Source organism: Catharus ustulatus, chromosome 1, assembly GCF_009819885.2.
Source record: "Catharus ustulatus isolate bCatUst1 chromosome 1, bCatUst1.pri.v2, whole genome shotgun sequence".
NCBI lineage: Eukaryota > Metazoa > Chordata > Aves > Passeriformes > Turdidae > Catharus > Catharus ustulatus.
Genome location: NC_046221.1, coordinates 137502095 through 137519505, shown reverse-complemented (window position 1 = coordinate 137519505; position 17411 = coordinate 137502095). Strand labels below are relative to the sequence as shown.

Below are 17411 nucleotides of genomic sequence, written 5' to 3'. Positions count from 1 at the left end.
ATCTAAAACGTCTGGGAGCAGAAAGTGAGGAGAAGTTGGATTTGCAAAGCTGGATTGAAGCTGCATCATACCTGGTCACGCTCTCCACCTCCTTCCTCATTATAATTGAAGACATTTTCTCTAACATCCTCCCAGCTTTCACGCTCTTCAGGAATGTGGTAAATTCCTCCTTTCCGAAACCCTGAACTTCCCCACTGACTCCACACTGTGTAGGAAACCAAGAGTGCTGGAAGAAACAAAGACACATATTTGTTATATGATGTATGACAAAGTATGTTGCATGACAAACAACTAGTTATATGATTCCTGAGATATTAAATCAACTCTTAATTTGACAACTAAATTTGCAGGTAAGAAAAGAGTATTGTTAACATATAAATAACTTAAATTTGTGAATGTAAAGAATAATCTATGTATATTACATCATAAACTTCATTAAAAGGGTATTTTACTTACCTAAAGGAATCCATTTAAATAGAAGGCATTTTGGCCAATCTCTGGCCTTTCACCAATCCTGAGTAAATAAGATACCCAAAGTAAGTAAACCACTGTTTTAATGAAGGTTACAAGTGTAATATAATCATGGAGTCTTTGCTATTACGAGATGTGTACACAGTTTATTAACATGAACAGTTTTATGGTGTTACTAATTTTTCAGCCAAGGTGTAGCTGAAAAAGGGCACAGTGAACATCTCTCTCTGCCCACACTTTTAATGAGGCTTGCCTTTTAAGATCATGAACTTTCTAGAAGAACTCTTCCTTCCTAATATATGAAGAGCATACATAGCTGTAGGTCCTATCTACTACAAATGTAAAGGCTCAGGGCAGGTGGGAGTTTCAAATGGATGTGGCTGCACACAGAGTTGCACACAAAGATGGAAAGCTCTTACTTAAGAAGGACTGAAAGTAAGTGACTCTGGAAGAGAGAAGTCCTAACTTTGATTGAACTGTCTTCAAAGCAAGTAAACTGTAACTATGTGTTGTTGTCTGTCTCTTAGCATCCTCAAATAGCAATATCCAGAAAAGAAAAAACACTAATCACAACACTCAGAGGTAACGCAGACTTAATTCAGTGGAACAAGGTACAAGATTAAAAATAAGGAAAAAAGGTGCATGATCTCCTACCTAGGAAGACAAGGAGGCACATGCTGATTGCCAGAATAGAGCCAGAGCTTAGTCCAACAGGTCTTCCAGCCTTCACCTGGCTAATTTCACACCATCTTCCCTTGTAACCTTCAGGGCACTGGCAGATAGTCTTGTCTTGGGATTGAGCCACACAGGTACCCCCATTCCTACAGGTCCAGTGTCCACAAGGGGATGAAGTACAGTGTCTGAGCCCTGTAAGGGTGTCAGTCACTTCTACTTTCCCAGCTGGGCACCTGAACAACCAAAGCAGATGATATCTTATAGTCAAGCAAAGCATCTGGAGCTGTATGTTGTTTTGTGCAAAGTTTGTTACTATTTCTTTAAAGTTCAATTATTTTCAAGCAAACCACAAATACACACCGACAGTTTGAAATACATGGAAACTCTAACTTAGTGAGCTATTAGACTTATGAAAACATGAACGCATGTTCCGTTTTACTGATCCAGAAGATACGCAGAAGAGCTTCTCTCTTTCCTTAAAAGAGGGAGCCATCACTTTCTGACTAACCCTTTTTCTACATCCTTGCTCTAATCAAAGCCCCTAAAAGAAAATAGACAGCTGAAATCAATAGGAAAAGAGCTAGCAAGCATGTGGTACAAACTTAGCAATGTTCCTTTGGACTCTGGGAAGAAATGTCATTGACCTCCTCAAAATTACTTGTCTTGTCTTTTAGGATTGATTTCTTCTTGTGTGTAATTGGAGAGGCCTTGTAGGTATAGTGTGTGAAGTCACAGACTTTCTTTCTGCAATCCAAAGAAGAAATTATACTGAGAAAATGGCAGAGACTTCATATTGTTCTTTCAGAAGCAGTCTCAAGAATGGAGTCCCCAGATACAGTTGAAACCATCTCACAGCCTCTTCTAGCTAAGAAACACCAGACTTCACAAGTGCCAAATTTTGTCTGAATTCCAGGAATTCAAGTGACTCCTTCTCTCATGTATTTATGTTTGGGGTTTTTAAACAGAAATGCCTGTATTTTGATAGGCATATTTTAATAAATATTTTGAAATTTTTCTTTAAACAGTAGATCTCCAAGAAACTAACAGTATAGGATAACAGCTGTTGGGCTTTGGCTCTGGCCCTGGGAAGCCAATTTTAGAATCAAGTTTTGTGACAATCTGATTTTGAAAGTCTCATTGTTTCATAGAAATGATGATTAATTTCAACTTCTTTACAGAAAATATAGGCAAATGTGTTGTATTTGCAATATACTTACACATATTTATAAACAAATATATATTATATATACATATTAATTGATGTGTATACACACACACTGTCTATATACACTATCATTGTATAAATACATTATATTAGTGTTTTTGTATAGAGGACAGACCATAGCTTTTGCAATCCACCTTTTATCAAAGGACATTTCATGTTCTCACTGGTCTCCTGGTGATCTTCTCAACCATGGAAACAAAGGTGGAGCAATTAGGCTCCACACCAGACTTGCAGAAAAAGGCAAGTCTAGTCCATGATTGGAGATGAGATGGAGAGAAGGATTTGTTCTCAGAATGGCTCTCTCTGGCCAGCAGCCACAGGGAATTTCACTGTTAGAAGCAAGTTGCCTGGTCAAATGTGGAACAAAAGCTTCCCAGCCATCCCTGGATGAAAACAAAAGCTTCATGTACCGGCATTCATATTTTCTCCAAAGGTCTACACAAAGGAAGGGGCTGTAACAGGGCTGGCTGCTGCAGGCACTGGAATGGCATCCCATGGTGACCCCCTGCCGCCTCAAAATTAATCCAAACTCTGTGCTTCTGCCTTCCACAAGGAGTGGATGACCATCCAGCTGGACATCACGCATACAACCTGCAACAAAGCGGAGAAGTATGCACAGAAGTACATTGTTAGCTACTTCTTCACCTCAAGCCTTGCCCCCAGAACATAAGCAGGAGAACTTAGAGCTGTGCAGAAAACTTGTTTAAACATTGTTTAAATACATCTCAGTTTTATTTTAGGAGACCTACAGAACACATGTATATTTTGCTCTGTCAATCTACAGATTGATACTACTACTCCAGGAGAGCTGCACTGTACCAATACCACAGTTCAGCAGAACTCTGCTATGAATCAGATCAGCTCCACTAAATTAATCTAGACTTAAGATATAATCTTAAAGGTAGGGCTGAATAAAAAGCAACGGAATGGAAAAAGGTGTCTTCTTATTGAACCACAATCTCAAAGCACCCAGGAAATGGAGAAAGCACCACAAATTGCCTTGCAATTCCTTCTCCTCCTGCCAAGGGTTGTTTTGCCTGTTCCTTAAATCCTTCCAAGGCAAAAACAGGAGTGAAGATGAGTACACTGCTTGAGACACGGGAAACCCTGATCTAGTGGAAGTGCCCCTGCCCATGACAGAGGGCTTGGAACAAGATGATCTTTAAGACCTCTTCCAACCCATTCTATGATTCTATGAAACAAAAAACTGAAGTGCTATTTTTTAATATTTTCAGGAAATCTCATGTCTTCACTAGAACCAGATACAATAGCACATAGGGTTGAACACTGAACTCCCATCAAAGGAAGGGCATAGTAGTCCATATGGGAATTGTTACCTGGGTTTTAGACTATCCAATACACTCAAAGATGCCACTTTCAGGCTTTAATTCCCCCCTATTAGGGATCCATCATATCACTTACCTTGGAAATCACTCTCTGAATGACTGGGAAGGTGGTTTCCTAGCACGATGCTTGCCCAATCCATTTCAAACCATCTATTCACACCCAAGACAGAGGTGACTTCTTGATCACCTCCACCACTGTTAACACGCAGGGTAAATTCATTGTTGTAGCGCTCCATGGTCAGAAGAACCCACTGGCCATTGTTTATATGTAATGTTCTCATTCTCAAAGAGTGATTTTTGTCCCCCAAACTGAAGTTAACACTAAAGAAACCCTCAACCACCTAGAAGAAGATGATAAAGACCTTTAATAACAGAAAGGCACTTCTAAATGTTATTACACAGTCCTGACTCAAAAAATGGATGTGAGTTTTTAAAATGGAAATGGCACTCTTGTTTTTAAGTGCTTTATTCCCAGATAAAAGTTACCACAAGAAAACTGCAGGTGAAGGGATTATCAACTCTTTGTTTTACAGGCCACTCTTTTAACTCACAGTTAACTTCTTTAATCAGTCTTCTCCCTACCGATATCTACCTCTAAATCTTCCCAGCTGACAGTCCTGTTTCAATTAGAATAATTAGCTTCTCTCTAGCTAGTATAGTCCAGACAGCTTTTTTTCAACAGCAACAAAAATGTAGAGGCAAGTTTTACAGACAAGGAGAGAGAAACCAATGGAAAAAGCAAGTAGGACAAACAAAACAATCTTCTCGTTCACACGCATCACATGGACATTTCACAGGCGGTGCAAACTAGAATTTATGCCATGAAAGTGTAATACTGAGACGGACAACACAAATGAGAGTGGTTACCCTCATATGGAAAATCCTTGCTCTTTATTACATTACAGAACGGGCGTCTTTAATCAGAAACTGCATCTTTTTCTCTCACTGTGGTACTCCATGACAAATGAGGAGCACTCCAGCAGAGCAGCTCTGCTCACCTCCAGTCGGATGTGTCCGTTCCCGTCTGCAGAGGCCAAGCTGAGCAGGGTGCTGTGGGAGAGCCGGGTGCGCACCATCAGCTGGATCCGAGTGCTCCGAGTGCTGAGGATGCTCCTTGGCTCGTAATGGATCCAGCTGTCCCTTCCAAAAGCCCATTCTGGCAGAACTGAGCACAGCACACAAAATCAAAGGGAAAACCTCAGAAATGGCTGCTCCCTCAGATTTCTGCTCTTTGAGAATTTACTAGCTCCGAGTGTCAGAGTTTTAGTTCTTAAGGAATTTTGGCAATACGAGGAAGCATCATGGACAGCAACCTCTGTCCCACTTCAAAGGGAATTAAGAGAAAATAAATCCAGGATTCAGAATTTAGGCAGGTAAAGGACAATTAGATACTGACTCTTGCAGTCTGCCTGTTACAAGCTGTATGTTCTACCCAATCACTCCTACACTGTGCCCAAATAATTATTTTTTTCAATCTGAAGCATATTTTCCAGTAAAGTAGCTCATGTTGATCTGAAAAATAGAAAAACAACCCCCCAAAAAAACAACCAAAGAAAAGAATCAAATGTTTCTTTCAGCAGTTTAGTCCCATGGTTAAAACCCCCACTGTTAGAAAATAAGCACTTTATTTCCCATTTCGATTGGCACAAGAGAAAGCCTCAGAGAAGGCACAGGATTTTTTTAACTACAAAGGGAGATTAAGTTAGTGTTTACTATTTTAATTAGGGAAAATGCACTGGAATGATTTGTTTCCCTATCCCTCTGAGGAGCCCAGGGTCCAGAACACAGTCTGAAGAAGTTGCACTGCACACTTCTGTGGAAATCAAACACCACTAAACTACCCAGGCCCTGATGCTCTTGCAGAGAAGGCACCTTCTCAGTCTCATTCGCTGACAACAATTCTAGATCTGTTTTTGGGTCAAGCTTAGTTGAAAAAAAGAAATTTCTTTTCACCAAATATAGTTCAAGTTAGTTAATAGACAGGACAGACACTAGGTCACCAGCTGCTCAGCAAACATCAGTGTCATGCAAGTAGAAATCCAAACAGTACCCAGTTCATCCTGGGGCATTTAGTTTGGTTCTTAGGACATGAAATATGAAATGATCAAGAAACTTAATTTCTGCACTCTCTTTTCTTTTCACTGTTTGCCTGCTCTCTTTCCTTTCTTGAAGCATGTTTTATTTTCTCTTCTAGGTTTTTCCCCCCACATTATTGTTCCTAACCCAATTCTCTCTTGTTCACCGTCTCTGCAGCTACAGGCTCTAGCTGATGAGCAGACATAGTTTCTCCTGGGATGCTCCAGTGACTCCTGTCCTCAGCTGTCTGCTCCTTGCTGTGAGCATGTCACAGTCATTCATAAAGCACCAGCTGCATACCAGCATTTCGCAGCCCAATATATTAGAAGAAGCTGGTGCCAATCAAAGTTCTTCTGTTACATCAGGATATGACTTATGGATTTTGAACAATTACTTTCTGAGTCCTTGGTTTGTCCCACAGTAATGAAGGATAGAACCAATAGAGCAGCTGGGCTTGTGATGCAAAATAATGCAAAACAGAGTAGGATTTGAATCCAGGCAGATGTTTATAAACCAGTATCATCTGTCTGTAATACAAAAAGCTTAACTATATTAACCAATTTTGTGGTCATTATGAACATCTTAAATAGTGAATGCTCCAGGTCTAGACCATGCCAGTTACAATTCCAGTCCTCCCCATCTCTGGACAGACAGGGCTTCCACTCAGTAATGTACTGTCACACTTTTTAAGTCTTGTGTGGCAGATGGAGAAAGAAGAGAGGGTCTGGCTGCCTGCATAGGGTATTATTGTTCTGCATACAAGAAGGAAAAGTAAGTGCATTGAGCTGAAAGGATATGTGGAATGCACCATTGTCCTGTTCATTAATTCCAACATATTGATCCAACACTAGCTTGCAAGGACCCCTTTCCAGCTGCTCACTGCTGCTCATCCTCACCTGCAGCTCACTCAAACTACAGGACTGAGGGGATAATTCTCTTCCAACAAAAGCCCCCAGAGTTATGGGGCACTGGTGCTCTTTACAGACTGTTATGATCAACTCCATCATTTGTACCTTGTACACAGAGGCAGGTAAAGTCCCAATAAACACCTATCATTCACTTCTGATTCCTGCTTGGCTGATGAAGGTTTTAAGATAGAGGGGACAGAGACAACTTCAAGTATATATTCCCTGTACCCTGAATATGGGCTACTAGGAGTTTAAGAATTTATTTCCTAAGTTTTTGAATTGTGCTAAATTTTTCTACTTTCTTACAACATCTCTGAGGTTTTCATTATCCCCCATGAGAAACTTTTGTTCTGTGATACATATTTCATGCTGACTTTGTACAGGATAGCATATTTGTTGAAACCAGACTGATGTTATGTCCTCACCTACACCCACTGCTGTGGTCTAGGGGCATTGCTCAGCTTGCAATTCATTCTAATGACAGATACAAATGTGATTATCACCATTTTATAAATGGGAAATGGGGCCTGAAGATGACAAGAGGATTATGCCCACATGTTCATTAAACTTCATTTTGTGATCTGCATGAACAGAGGAAAAAGACACAATGCAGAATATTTCCCCTTTCACCACTGAGAAATAAGGTGGTGATAAAAAGGACAAAGCAATCTGTCTGACCACTTCCCTACCCTGCAAAATAAAGTAGCTCTTAACACAAACCTCATCTGTGACATTATCTTTATTTAACAAGAGTTAGTAGGATCTTGACATCTTTGAAGATGTAAATAATTCCCAGAGTAGAGCATGGTGTTATTATTCTATTCAGTTCAAAGTCATGGCAGTATAACTTTGAACATTGGAGCAGTGTGTCTGATGCTGTTCCCACAGATCCTCACCACAAATTTCTCCCTAGAACTTGCAGTACCTTTTTCACATGTTAATCCAGCATATCCTGGGGAGCAGTCACAGTGAAAGAAATCCCAGCCACCAACACACTTGCCATGGGTGCCACAGGAGGCCATCCCACCACTCTGACACATTTCATCCATAAGGACACAGCCAGGAGCACTGTTCAGGGACTCTGCAGGGTGCTCTAAATCATAGACCTGGAAAAGGTCAAAGAAAACCATCACAGCAGGTGCCTACAATTAGCAGCAGTAAATCCAAAACTGATCTTTGTGGCCCTACCTTACTATCAATGATGACATTGCGTATGCAGCCCACAAACCCTCTGAAGTGCCTTTGTGAGTTGTGGTAAGGCAAGGTCTTCTTAACTCCACCCAGCTGCAGGGGCTGATGGCCACTGAAGAGCTTACCCATGCTGAACAGAAGGGAGGGAAAGAAAGAATCAGTGGCACACAAAATACAACAGCTTGGCTGATTTCACCACCCCACCCCTACCTTTTTCTGTAGCTCTTTTGAGTAGTTGTGTTTCAATTTTGGTTTGTTTTTAGTTGTTTGTTTGCTTGGGGTTTGTTGTTAGCTTTTTTTTGTTTTGGGGTTTTTTTACCTTTGAGATCCCACAATCTCTCCAGAGGCTTCACAGGCAGACAGATCCATTTGGGAAATCTTCTTAGTGACACTGCCATTGTCTCTAACTGAGACATTCATGCAGTTGTCAAGAATCAACTTCACTTCCTAGAAAAATGCATTATTTAAAACAATTATATCCAGAGACATGCATATATTTTAATTACATATTTTCTTTCACTTAGCAGAAGGTAGAATAGTAACTAGCAATTACGGTGAAGGAAACTTTGTTAAAATGATAAAATATTCCACATACTAATCTGGAAAGTTATTGCACATGGCATATAACTAAAGAGCCACACAAAAGAAAGATCTGACTCTGCCATGACCATGCCAAGTCATTGACATGGTAGAGGGAGTGCAGGACATTCTTGGAGTTTTCTGCAAGATGAGAACACAGAGAGATAACCCATCAGGCTGCATCCCAGATCCTGACCTGCTCTTCAGCTTATGTGGGAGAGAAGGGGGAGCTGAGCAGATGCCTTCAGCAGTGTTATATCAACAAGATATTCCCTGTACACAGAAGTGCATCTATCTCCTTTGTGCTACACATCTAAAGTCTCTTGGTGGGGCAGGGCTTCTCACTCAGATAAAGCACGAGTACAGTAATTTCACGACTATAAGGCACACCCTTTTGACTAAATTTTTTCCCTGAAACTGGAAGTGTGCCTTATAGTCTGGTGCGCCTTATCTGATGGACAAAGTTGCGAAATTTGCCAAACCAGAAGTGCGAGCCGCAATGCGGGGGCGGTGCCACGGGAGCGCCGAGTCGCGAGGGGGGCCGGGAGCGGGCGGCCACAGCCGGTAGGAGCCAAGAGGGGAGGGAGGGAGCCAGCGCCGGCCCGGGCCCGGGCGGAACAAGAAGCCGGGCGGTGCCGGCCCTGGCCTAGGCGAGGGGGAAACGAGAACCCGGGGGGCCCTGGCCCGGGCGTGGAGGGAACAAGAAGTGCGAGCCCGCAACAGCCCCGAGCAGAGCCCGCCCAGTGGCGGCATCGGAGCAGCGGCGGCGAAGCCCCTGCGGCCGCCAAAAGGCAGTGCCGGCTGAGCCCCTGCGGCCACCGAGAAGCGGCGGCGGGAAAGCCCCTTGTGGCCGCCAAATTGCGGTGCTGCCGGAGCCCTTTGTGGCCGCTGAAAAGCGGTGGCGGGGAAGCCCCTGCGGCCGCCGAGTAGCAGCGGCGGGGAAGCCCCTGCGGCCGCCGAGAAGCGGTGGCGGCGAAGCCCCTGTGGCCACCGAAAAGCGGCGGCAGCGAAGCAGTGGCGCCCGAGCCCCCGCAGCTGCTGCATTCCAGCACTAGCCGAGCCCCTTGTGGCCGCCGAGAAGCGGTGGCGGGGAAGCCCCTGCGGCCACCCAAAAGCGGCGACAAATGGCGTAGCCCCGGGGAAGCGGAGAGAAGCGGCGCCGCCGCCACCGGCCACAGGGAAGCCAGGACGCAGCACGGTCACATGGTGGGAGCCAGGTGCCATGAGCCGTGCCAGCCGGCGCTGGGGGCGGGCGGGAGTGCCGGGGCCCGCTGCATGGGGAGGGCGCCTGGGGCTACATTTAAAGGCTACACCGATCTTTGAAAAATGCTTGCAAATTGAGCACCTGCCAGTAATTCATTACTTTGTTGCGCACCACGGGGCTCCTCGCTGCAAAAAAATAAGTGCGCCTTATAGTCCGGTGCGCCTTATCTGATCTACAAAGTTGCAAAATGTGCCGGCTCCTGGGGGGTGCGCCTTATAGTCCGGTGCGCCTTATGGTCGTGAAATTACTGTATTTCACTCAATCACATCAAGAAGCATTTAGCCCCTGGATTATCACAATTCTGTTGCCTAAGCAGCAGGCAGTACAACTAAACAAAAGAAACAGCATGGCCAGTTTCATAACTGGATCAGACTTCTCCAGGCTTTGCTCTGCTTCACTGCTTCAAGACTAAGAGGATGTCCAAATTGACAGACTTCTACTCCTGCTGTTTCAGAGACAATGGAAAATTGAGTGATTGATAAGAGTTCTACAGAAGGGAAGAAGGATTTGGAAGGAATAACTAGGTACATGAATTAATGCTTACACAGGACTGCCCATATTTACACTTGCCTTTCCATCATTTACAATTTTAATATTGTGCCAGCGGCGATCTGCAACATTAACTTTTTGTGACAGCTGCAGGAAAAGCTCACCAGAGCTGTGGCTCACGGTCAGTGATGGGACCCCACCAGAGAGTTCTGCAAAGGAAAGACTCTTATTGGATATGCAGTAACCATATTCCCATTCAAATGAAGTCAAAATGACTGTTGCAGCTAGATCTTAGTTGGAGATCTTAAAAAAAGTCCAGCTTCTAACAGTGACACAAAGATATGAATTAGGCAGACTGGCAAACCATTGTGCATTCTCCTTATTCTCCAAAAGTAACTTTCTGAGCCTTTTTAAAAACAAAACCCCAAAACCTATGAACTAAGTGGAATCTCACCTTCACACAAACAACACAAATACTTCATGGGGTGCTAACCTAAAGCAAGGAAATTTTCCCGTTCTCCCGGCTGTCCTTGTGCTGCTGGTCCATGGTACAACAAAAGGCCATCAACAACTTCAGTGATAAACTCTAGGGAGATGCGGCTCTCAAAGCAAGGCTGAAGAGGAGGGAACCAGGCATAACCATGGCCTCTGAAGCTGTGTTTTGTCTGCTGGCAGTCTGGTCCATGAAAATTTGCAGGACATTTGCATCTATTTAATGAAACAATAAAAGCAAATATCCATCATTCAAACAGAAGATGCAAAGGTCTCTTCTGACAACAGGATTCTTCACTTTAAAAACAGGACTCCATAATGCAGGTAAAGTACTAAAAATGTTCTGACTTTTTTGTACAAACACAATATAGATTTAATCTAAGTTCTACTATGTCTGGGCAAGGATATTCTGTGAGTAAATGATGGACCTGCTGTAATATGTAAAGCCCATGAAAATCTCTTACATAAAAAAAGTTATCAGCTTGTCTGAAGACTTTATAATGTTGACAGGAAAAGCAAAGGAATCATAGAATGCCAGGTTGAAAGGGCCTCAAGTATAATTTGGTCCAACTTTTCTTGGCAAAAGAATGATCTAGATGAGATGGCCCAACATCCTGGTAGTCGAATCTCAGAAGTGTCCACTGTTGGGTAAACCACCACCTCCCTGGGGAGATTAATACAGTGGTTGATTATTTTCACTGGGAAAGAAATTCTGCTTGTGTCCAGAGTCTCCACAGGAAAGATATGGGAGGGTAATGTCACCCAGAAAAAGTGGGGTGTGGCAGTCATAGATTTTGGTGTCTTCACTCCTATTGCAAGATACTTGATAGCTTATTTCTTTTACACTCCAACAAGAGAGGCTTGGAGTTCTTTCCTTAAAACTCTGCAGAAAAAATTAGCCACAGTACGACAATAACAGAACCTGTAAGTGGGAAACCAAAGGAACCACAGAAATGGGGAGAAGGACAGGAAGGGAGATCAGCTGGGCTCCTATTTCTTGGTTTCTGATTCCCATAGATTGCTAGTACCTTTGAGAGCAAATCATGGGGGTAGGATGCAGGAAAAGATGACACATAAAACTACTGAAAATGGAGCAGAAACAAAGAAACCTCAGAGCTGAATAAATGATGGGTGATGGAGCCTACCTAGAGTTTCTGGGCAGCAAAATTTCCTTGTCTGATTATACCTGAGCAGCAATGAGAACTTTAGCATGACAAGAGCTTCTGCAGCTTCAGTCTGGGTCCTGTCACCCCTACCGAGGGTGCTACAAAGACTGGCCAGTATTTCTGCTTGCCTATATTGGGATGATTATTTTTAAGCAAACATGCTGGAAGCCACATTCTGGAAGGGGATAAGGCTAATTCTGAGCTAGTACAGTCCTATCATTTTTTTCATCTTTATACTATATTATCTATGAGATTTCATTTTTGGAGAAATAAGTGAGACAAGAAATGGAGGGAAGAGGTTATTAAGTGACATAAGAGATGTAATTAAAACATTTAACAGCATTAAGATGTTTAAGGCAGTCTGCACAAACTAAGAGCATTTTGCAGGGTGGCATTAATGGAACTGGTGCAGCCTGGAATATTTCCAAGGTTTTCCTAGAGACTATGTTGAACATAAAATACATGGACCTGAACATAGTGGTTCTTTTGCAAGACCTGAGTGTGAAGCATAACAAACTGAGATCTGAAACAGTGAGTGGGAAGGCTGTGATGGTTCCTGAAGCCTTGAGTCATCCTCCTTACAGTCTGCACTACATGCATTTTGTTTGCACACCTTATGAAACTTTACCAACCTGTAGCCCAAAACAGTATCCACACATGTGCCCCCATTGAGACATGGGTTTGTCTGGTATGAGGAGCAGGAAAGATGAGGATTCTCCCGAGCAGCACAGCCACACACAGCATGACTCAGGACTGTCACAGATACCAGTGAAACACTTCCAGCTGTGGTTAGGGTTGGTACATGGTTCTGTTCATGCTTACTGATGCATCCACTGCTGTGAGTGCAGTCTGCAGTCACACATTCATCAATGCCAGTCTGGGTGATATTTATGCCCAGAATGCTTTCCAGCTGAAGAAGAAGGAGAAGAAGCAGAAGAAGCAGCAGAAGCAGAAGCAGAAGAAGCAGAAGAAGAAGAAGAAGAAGAAGAAGAAAAGAAGAAGAAGAAGAAAAGAATAAGAAGAATTAGTTGCAATCATCTGACTTTTCCACTAAGTTCACCAATGACAGCAATGAAAAGCCCAAGTCTTATTTATCTTCAAAACTGGTTGCTGTGCCAATTCCTTCCAATATCAGCCTCACCCTATGCAGGCAAAGGCAGCTCAGTCTGGCATCTGTTAAAGCTAAAGCCTTGGTGTAAGTCAATTACAGCATGAATAAGCATTTCAAGGGCAAAAATATTGTCAATATTTATTAGAGAATGAGTTGGTACAGCTCTGCACCAACATGTTCCCAAGAGAGCAAATAATTTAACTCTTTTCAATATGTTTTTTTGGTGGATTGTTTTTTGGGTTTTTTTGTTTGATTGTTTGTTGTTTTTTGGGGTTTTTTTGCTAGAGGGAAAGGAACTTTACTAAACTTTAAACACATATTTCCAACCTGGTTTTGTGCTGGAGAGTGGCTCTTTTACTACTTTGCTCTCTTAAGTCTAGAAACTTGAAACTTTGACTAGTTTGGGAATTTCAACTACAGAACTAAAAATTGAAACATTAAAGCAAGAGCCAAACACATTCTTTATACCGTTTTATAGTCTTTTCAATAGAAAGACATGTTTACAGTCCCATTGTGTTTAGGTGTTACTATATATTTAGAGTCTGGCTTTCAAAACATTCCTATTTGAAACTTCTAGTAGAAGTGCAAAAAGATAGTTTGATTTTACTGACTAAAACTATCTATTTATCTCACACATTACTCCCTCAATCACTCCAATTGTTCACATTCACTAGGCAAGGGGCATTACCTGAATAGACACAATGAGAAGATGCTGTGGTTTCATACACAGGATGGATACTTACCCAGGCTCTGGAAGCTGCTACATTGCCATTAAGTTTTTCTGCTTTGTAATAAGGTGGACCATAAACTGCAAACCAAACATCAACCCCTCGGATTGGACTTGGGCTATTCAGTACACTGAAAATGTGAACATTTTCCAGTTGAATGGAGAGAATTTCTGAAAGCAGCTTCTTCATCTGGTAGTATTTACTTTGTTTTTCGGGGGACTGGGATATGAACTCCTCTGGTGTGATACCTGTAAGAGAAGTTGAAAACTTGACACACATTTCTTGGAACTGCTGTAGCAACAGAAGAGAGGAGCATCACAGAATAAATCATAAGGTTGCAAAAAATGCCAATTCAGGAGTATTTTCATTTTTAGGCTCTGAAACCTTTTGTGTTTGCTCCTGCTAAACCTGTGTGTTCTAAAACTTTTTTGAATTTTTTGATTTCCAATTTTTAATTCTTTTTTTTAATCAGAAACATGTTTAAGAAGATTTCACTTTTCCACAAATGTTGAAAGAATTTGGTGAATTTCAGGCAGGCACTTGTTCAAACAAAGTTTTTCTTCTGAAATATAAGTTGCTGGGGTTTTTAAAAGTTGGTGTAGAAATCAGAACATTCCCCTGCTGTCTTTTTTCTCCACAAATGTTCCTTCACATGCAGCATCAGAGGACCATGCAAAGATACATTTTCACACCCTTACCTAGAAAACTATTAATTCTCATCCCAGGTCTAAGAGCATTCTAAGCAGAATCCTAAGTACCACAGCGGTAACATAAAAGACACAGACTGTACCTGAGCACATTGCTTACCTTTTATTCTTAAAGAACCAGCATTTTGCAGGGCATCATCTTTGATTTCCTTCACTATGACCTTTACAGTCGAGATAACATCTGGCCAGACTCCATCAATGACTCTAACTCTAATGTTGTATGTTCCTGGTGGGGTTCCTTCTTTAATAGTCAGCAAACCTGAGTTATCATTAAGGATAAAGTACCTGTAATAAGAGTTAAGCCAAGGAACAAGCTATGAGAAGTTCAAAAGCTAAGTACTAATTATCATCACAGATGGTTTTTCTGAACCACTTTCTATTTATCAAAGAAAGCAGATGTGTTCCCTCATGAAGGGACAGAGTAGAACAGAATTTTTTTATGTTGTCTCCTGTTAGCTCCTAATGATTTTTCACCAGTGTGCCATTAAGGTTTCTTCCTGCTGCTATGCTGTATTAACTGTGTAGGAAGACTAAAGATGCACTAGCCATAACTTTGGGAACAGTGCAAACTCCTAGGGTAGATACATTCACTGAGAGTGACACCTCTGTCAAAACCTCTGAGTGGCACACGTACATCTCAGCCCCAGTCACAATCCAGACACTCCCAAGTCTATCTATCTAGAATAAATAAGGTCTTAAAACCAGTGCTGATGTGGAAACAGCAGGAGCTTGGATGGAGGAATTTAGAAGTTAGTAGGTATGTTTCCTGTAGTGGCTCACTGATACAGATTGTGGATATGACTGTGAACAGGAATTTGGAATTCTGGCCCATGATGCAATGGGCAGCAGACTGGTTCATCATGCAGGATTATTTACTGCGGAATTATTTACTCAGAAAGGATTTGGAGATCTACACACAGAAGTGTCTAACCAACAAAATGCTTTTATACTCTTGTTTTCAAAAAAAAGTCAGAGTAAATACTTGCTATGATTTTGTGTGTGCTCCATTTTCCCATCAAATTCACACAACTCCCATTTTTCTCTCCAAATACCTTGATGTTTTCCCTTCAAACTGGTAGATTTTGCGACCCCAGTCATCAGCATCAGGGGCACTGACCTGTCCCAGCACAGTTGTGGGGAGAATACCTAGAACAACACAGCACACAAGTGCACAGTCAGAGCTCTCACATGTACACAAACATGTACTGGCCTAAGCACACGTGTTGTAAGCCTAAGACCTCTACAAAAATAGTTGTGGTAGTTCTTGAGCGATGTGCACCAGTTTGCAAATGCCACATGGTGCCCTGCTTATCACGTTTGCTGTATGACTACACAGATTTAATTCTACAGGTTACTGCAATGAAAAGCAATGGAAAGGACAAAAGAAAAGCCACCTCTGAGAACTTTCACTATTTTATCTGCATTATCCAACCGGCTTACAAAGTGGTTTAGACAGGGATTGGTGTTTGGCAGGATGAACAAGCAAAATGCAAACTGTGTTACAAAGGGCAAAAAACAATAGCAATTACAGCAAGATAGAAATTACAGCAAGATAGAGAGGATGTCCAAAATACAGAGTACAGGCTTATTTTGAGTACATGGTGAGACTGAGGTGAGACGGAAAGCAGCATGTATTCTGATGGTTTTGCATCTTCTCTGCAAAACTGACAAAGCAGTGTTTTCTGGATTTACAAAACTTACTTCTGAAGCAAAGGTCGATAGTTGTCTGAATTCATAAACCTGCTGAATAAAGAATCAAGGGTACACAAAGATGATAAATGCAGGACTTCACCTCGTGACAAGGAACAGCACAAACCCAAACAACCGAGGAACTGAATGTGAGAAAACTGTACCTCTGTGGCAACCATGGTGACATTCACTGGACATTTTGCAGGAGACAGCACACAGGATGCCCTGATGTTTGATTCCCACAGGAGATGAATGTAACATACAGTGATTCTCTTTTTGATCCTTTTGATTCTGTCTCTCCTTTATGTTTTATTTAATCAAAGATCTGAGGTCTTGAATTGTCCCTCCCAGAAATTAACTGATGTACCAATGATTTTAAAGAAACAACTAAAATGGAATTCAGGCTTAATGAAAACATTTGGTATAAGCTACAGGTGGGGTTTCTCAGCAAATAGAAACTGAATTGGTTCTGATTTCACAATAAGCTGAACTTGAGTAATTATGCAACAGGCAGTACAACATTTCAGTACAAATAAATGTGAGTCTGCACATCATCTACTCAGAAGTAGTTCCTAGTGTGCCACAACAGACAATCTAATTAATGTGTTATCAAACCATGGGACACAGAGCAGAGTAAAAGAGGAAGGAATGCCCTGAGCCAACATGGATCAAGCATCCCAAAATACTTTTACCTGTGTGGTTTATTTTCCTGATGGGCTTATTGTGAGGGGCACCAGATCACAAGAATAGTGCTGCCTAATCGCCAAAGCAAGAAGGGAAAGATGGCTTCTCTCACACTGGAGGCAGCTAGCATTCACAGAAAATTCTCCCCTAACAGCACTTTTCAGCTGAAGACTTGGATGGATGTTTCAGCAGTTTACATATGAGTTCAGTTTAGGTCTATTCACTAAAATTCAATTCAGTCTGGAGAAAGAAAAAGTTTAAGGAGGAGACAGAAAGTTCTCAGCATTCAGGCTCATAATTTCTCAGCAACATTATGAACTTTGGTAATTTTTTCCCCCCTGATATGTTAATGTGTCGGAAAACTGTATCTGAAACCAAGAGACCATTACTCAAGTTTGACAGAAAGGTGCCAAGAAAAGCAACCAGTTATGCTCCTTCTTCAAGACTGGCTCACTTTCTTCCACAAATCAAGTGGCCCAGAGTCCTGTGCCCCACATAAACTACTGCTCTCTGTTGGGATTTAAGCAAATTTCAGTAGCACCTCCACTATCAACTTATGTGGAACAGGACAGAGTCCTCCTATAAAACTGAAAGCTACCTCTTTTGACCT

The 17411-nt window shown here is 42.0% G+C and overlaps 1 protein-coding gene across 1 annotated transcript in view; it reads right to left on the bottom strand.

Moving 5' to 3' along the window:
- Positions 1-17411, bottom strand: part of LOC117002881 (neural-cadherin-like) — a 45147-nt gene that overhangs the window by 2972 nt on the left and 24764 nt on the right. Inside the window, exons 18-31 of the mRNA XM_033072421.2 lie at positions 15481-15574; positions 14529-14713; positions 13737-13969; positions 12515-12792; positions 10718-10932; positions 10306-10433; positions 8212-8339; positions 7890-8022; positions 7627-7807; positions 4716-4882; positions 3794-4058; positions 2782-2962; positions 1126-1379; positions 72-226 (exon numbers count right to left, since the gene is read on the bottom strand). Coding sequence (XP_032928312.1) covers positions 72-226; positions 1126-1379; positions 2782-2962; positions 3794-4058; positions 4716-4882; positions 7627-7807; positions 7890-8022; positions 8212-8339; positions 10306-10433; positions 10718-10932; positions 12515-12792; positions 13737-13969; positions 14529-14713; positions 15481-15574 — 2597 coding nt within the window. The remainder of the gene's footprint in view (positions 1-71; positions 227-1125; positions 1380-2781; positions 2963-3793; positions 4059-4715; positions 4883-7626; positions 7808-7889; positions 8023-8211; positions 8340-10305; positions 10434-10717; positions 10933-12514; positions 12793-13736; positions 13970-14528; positions 14714-15480; positions 15575-17411) is intronic.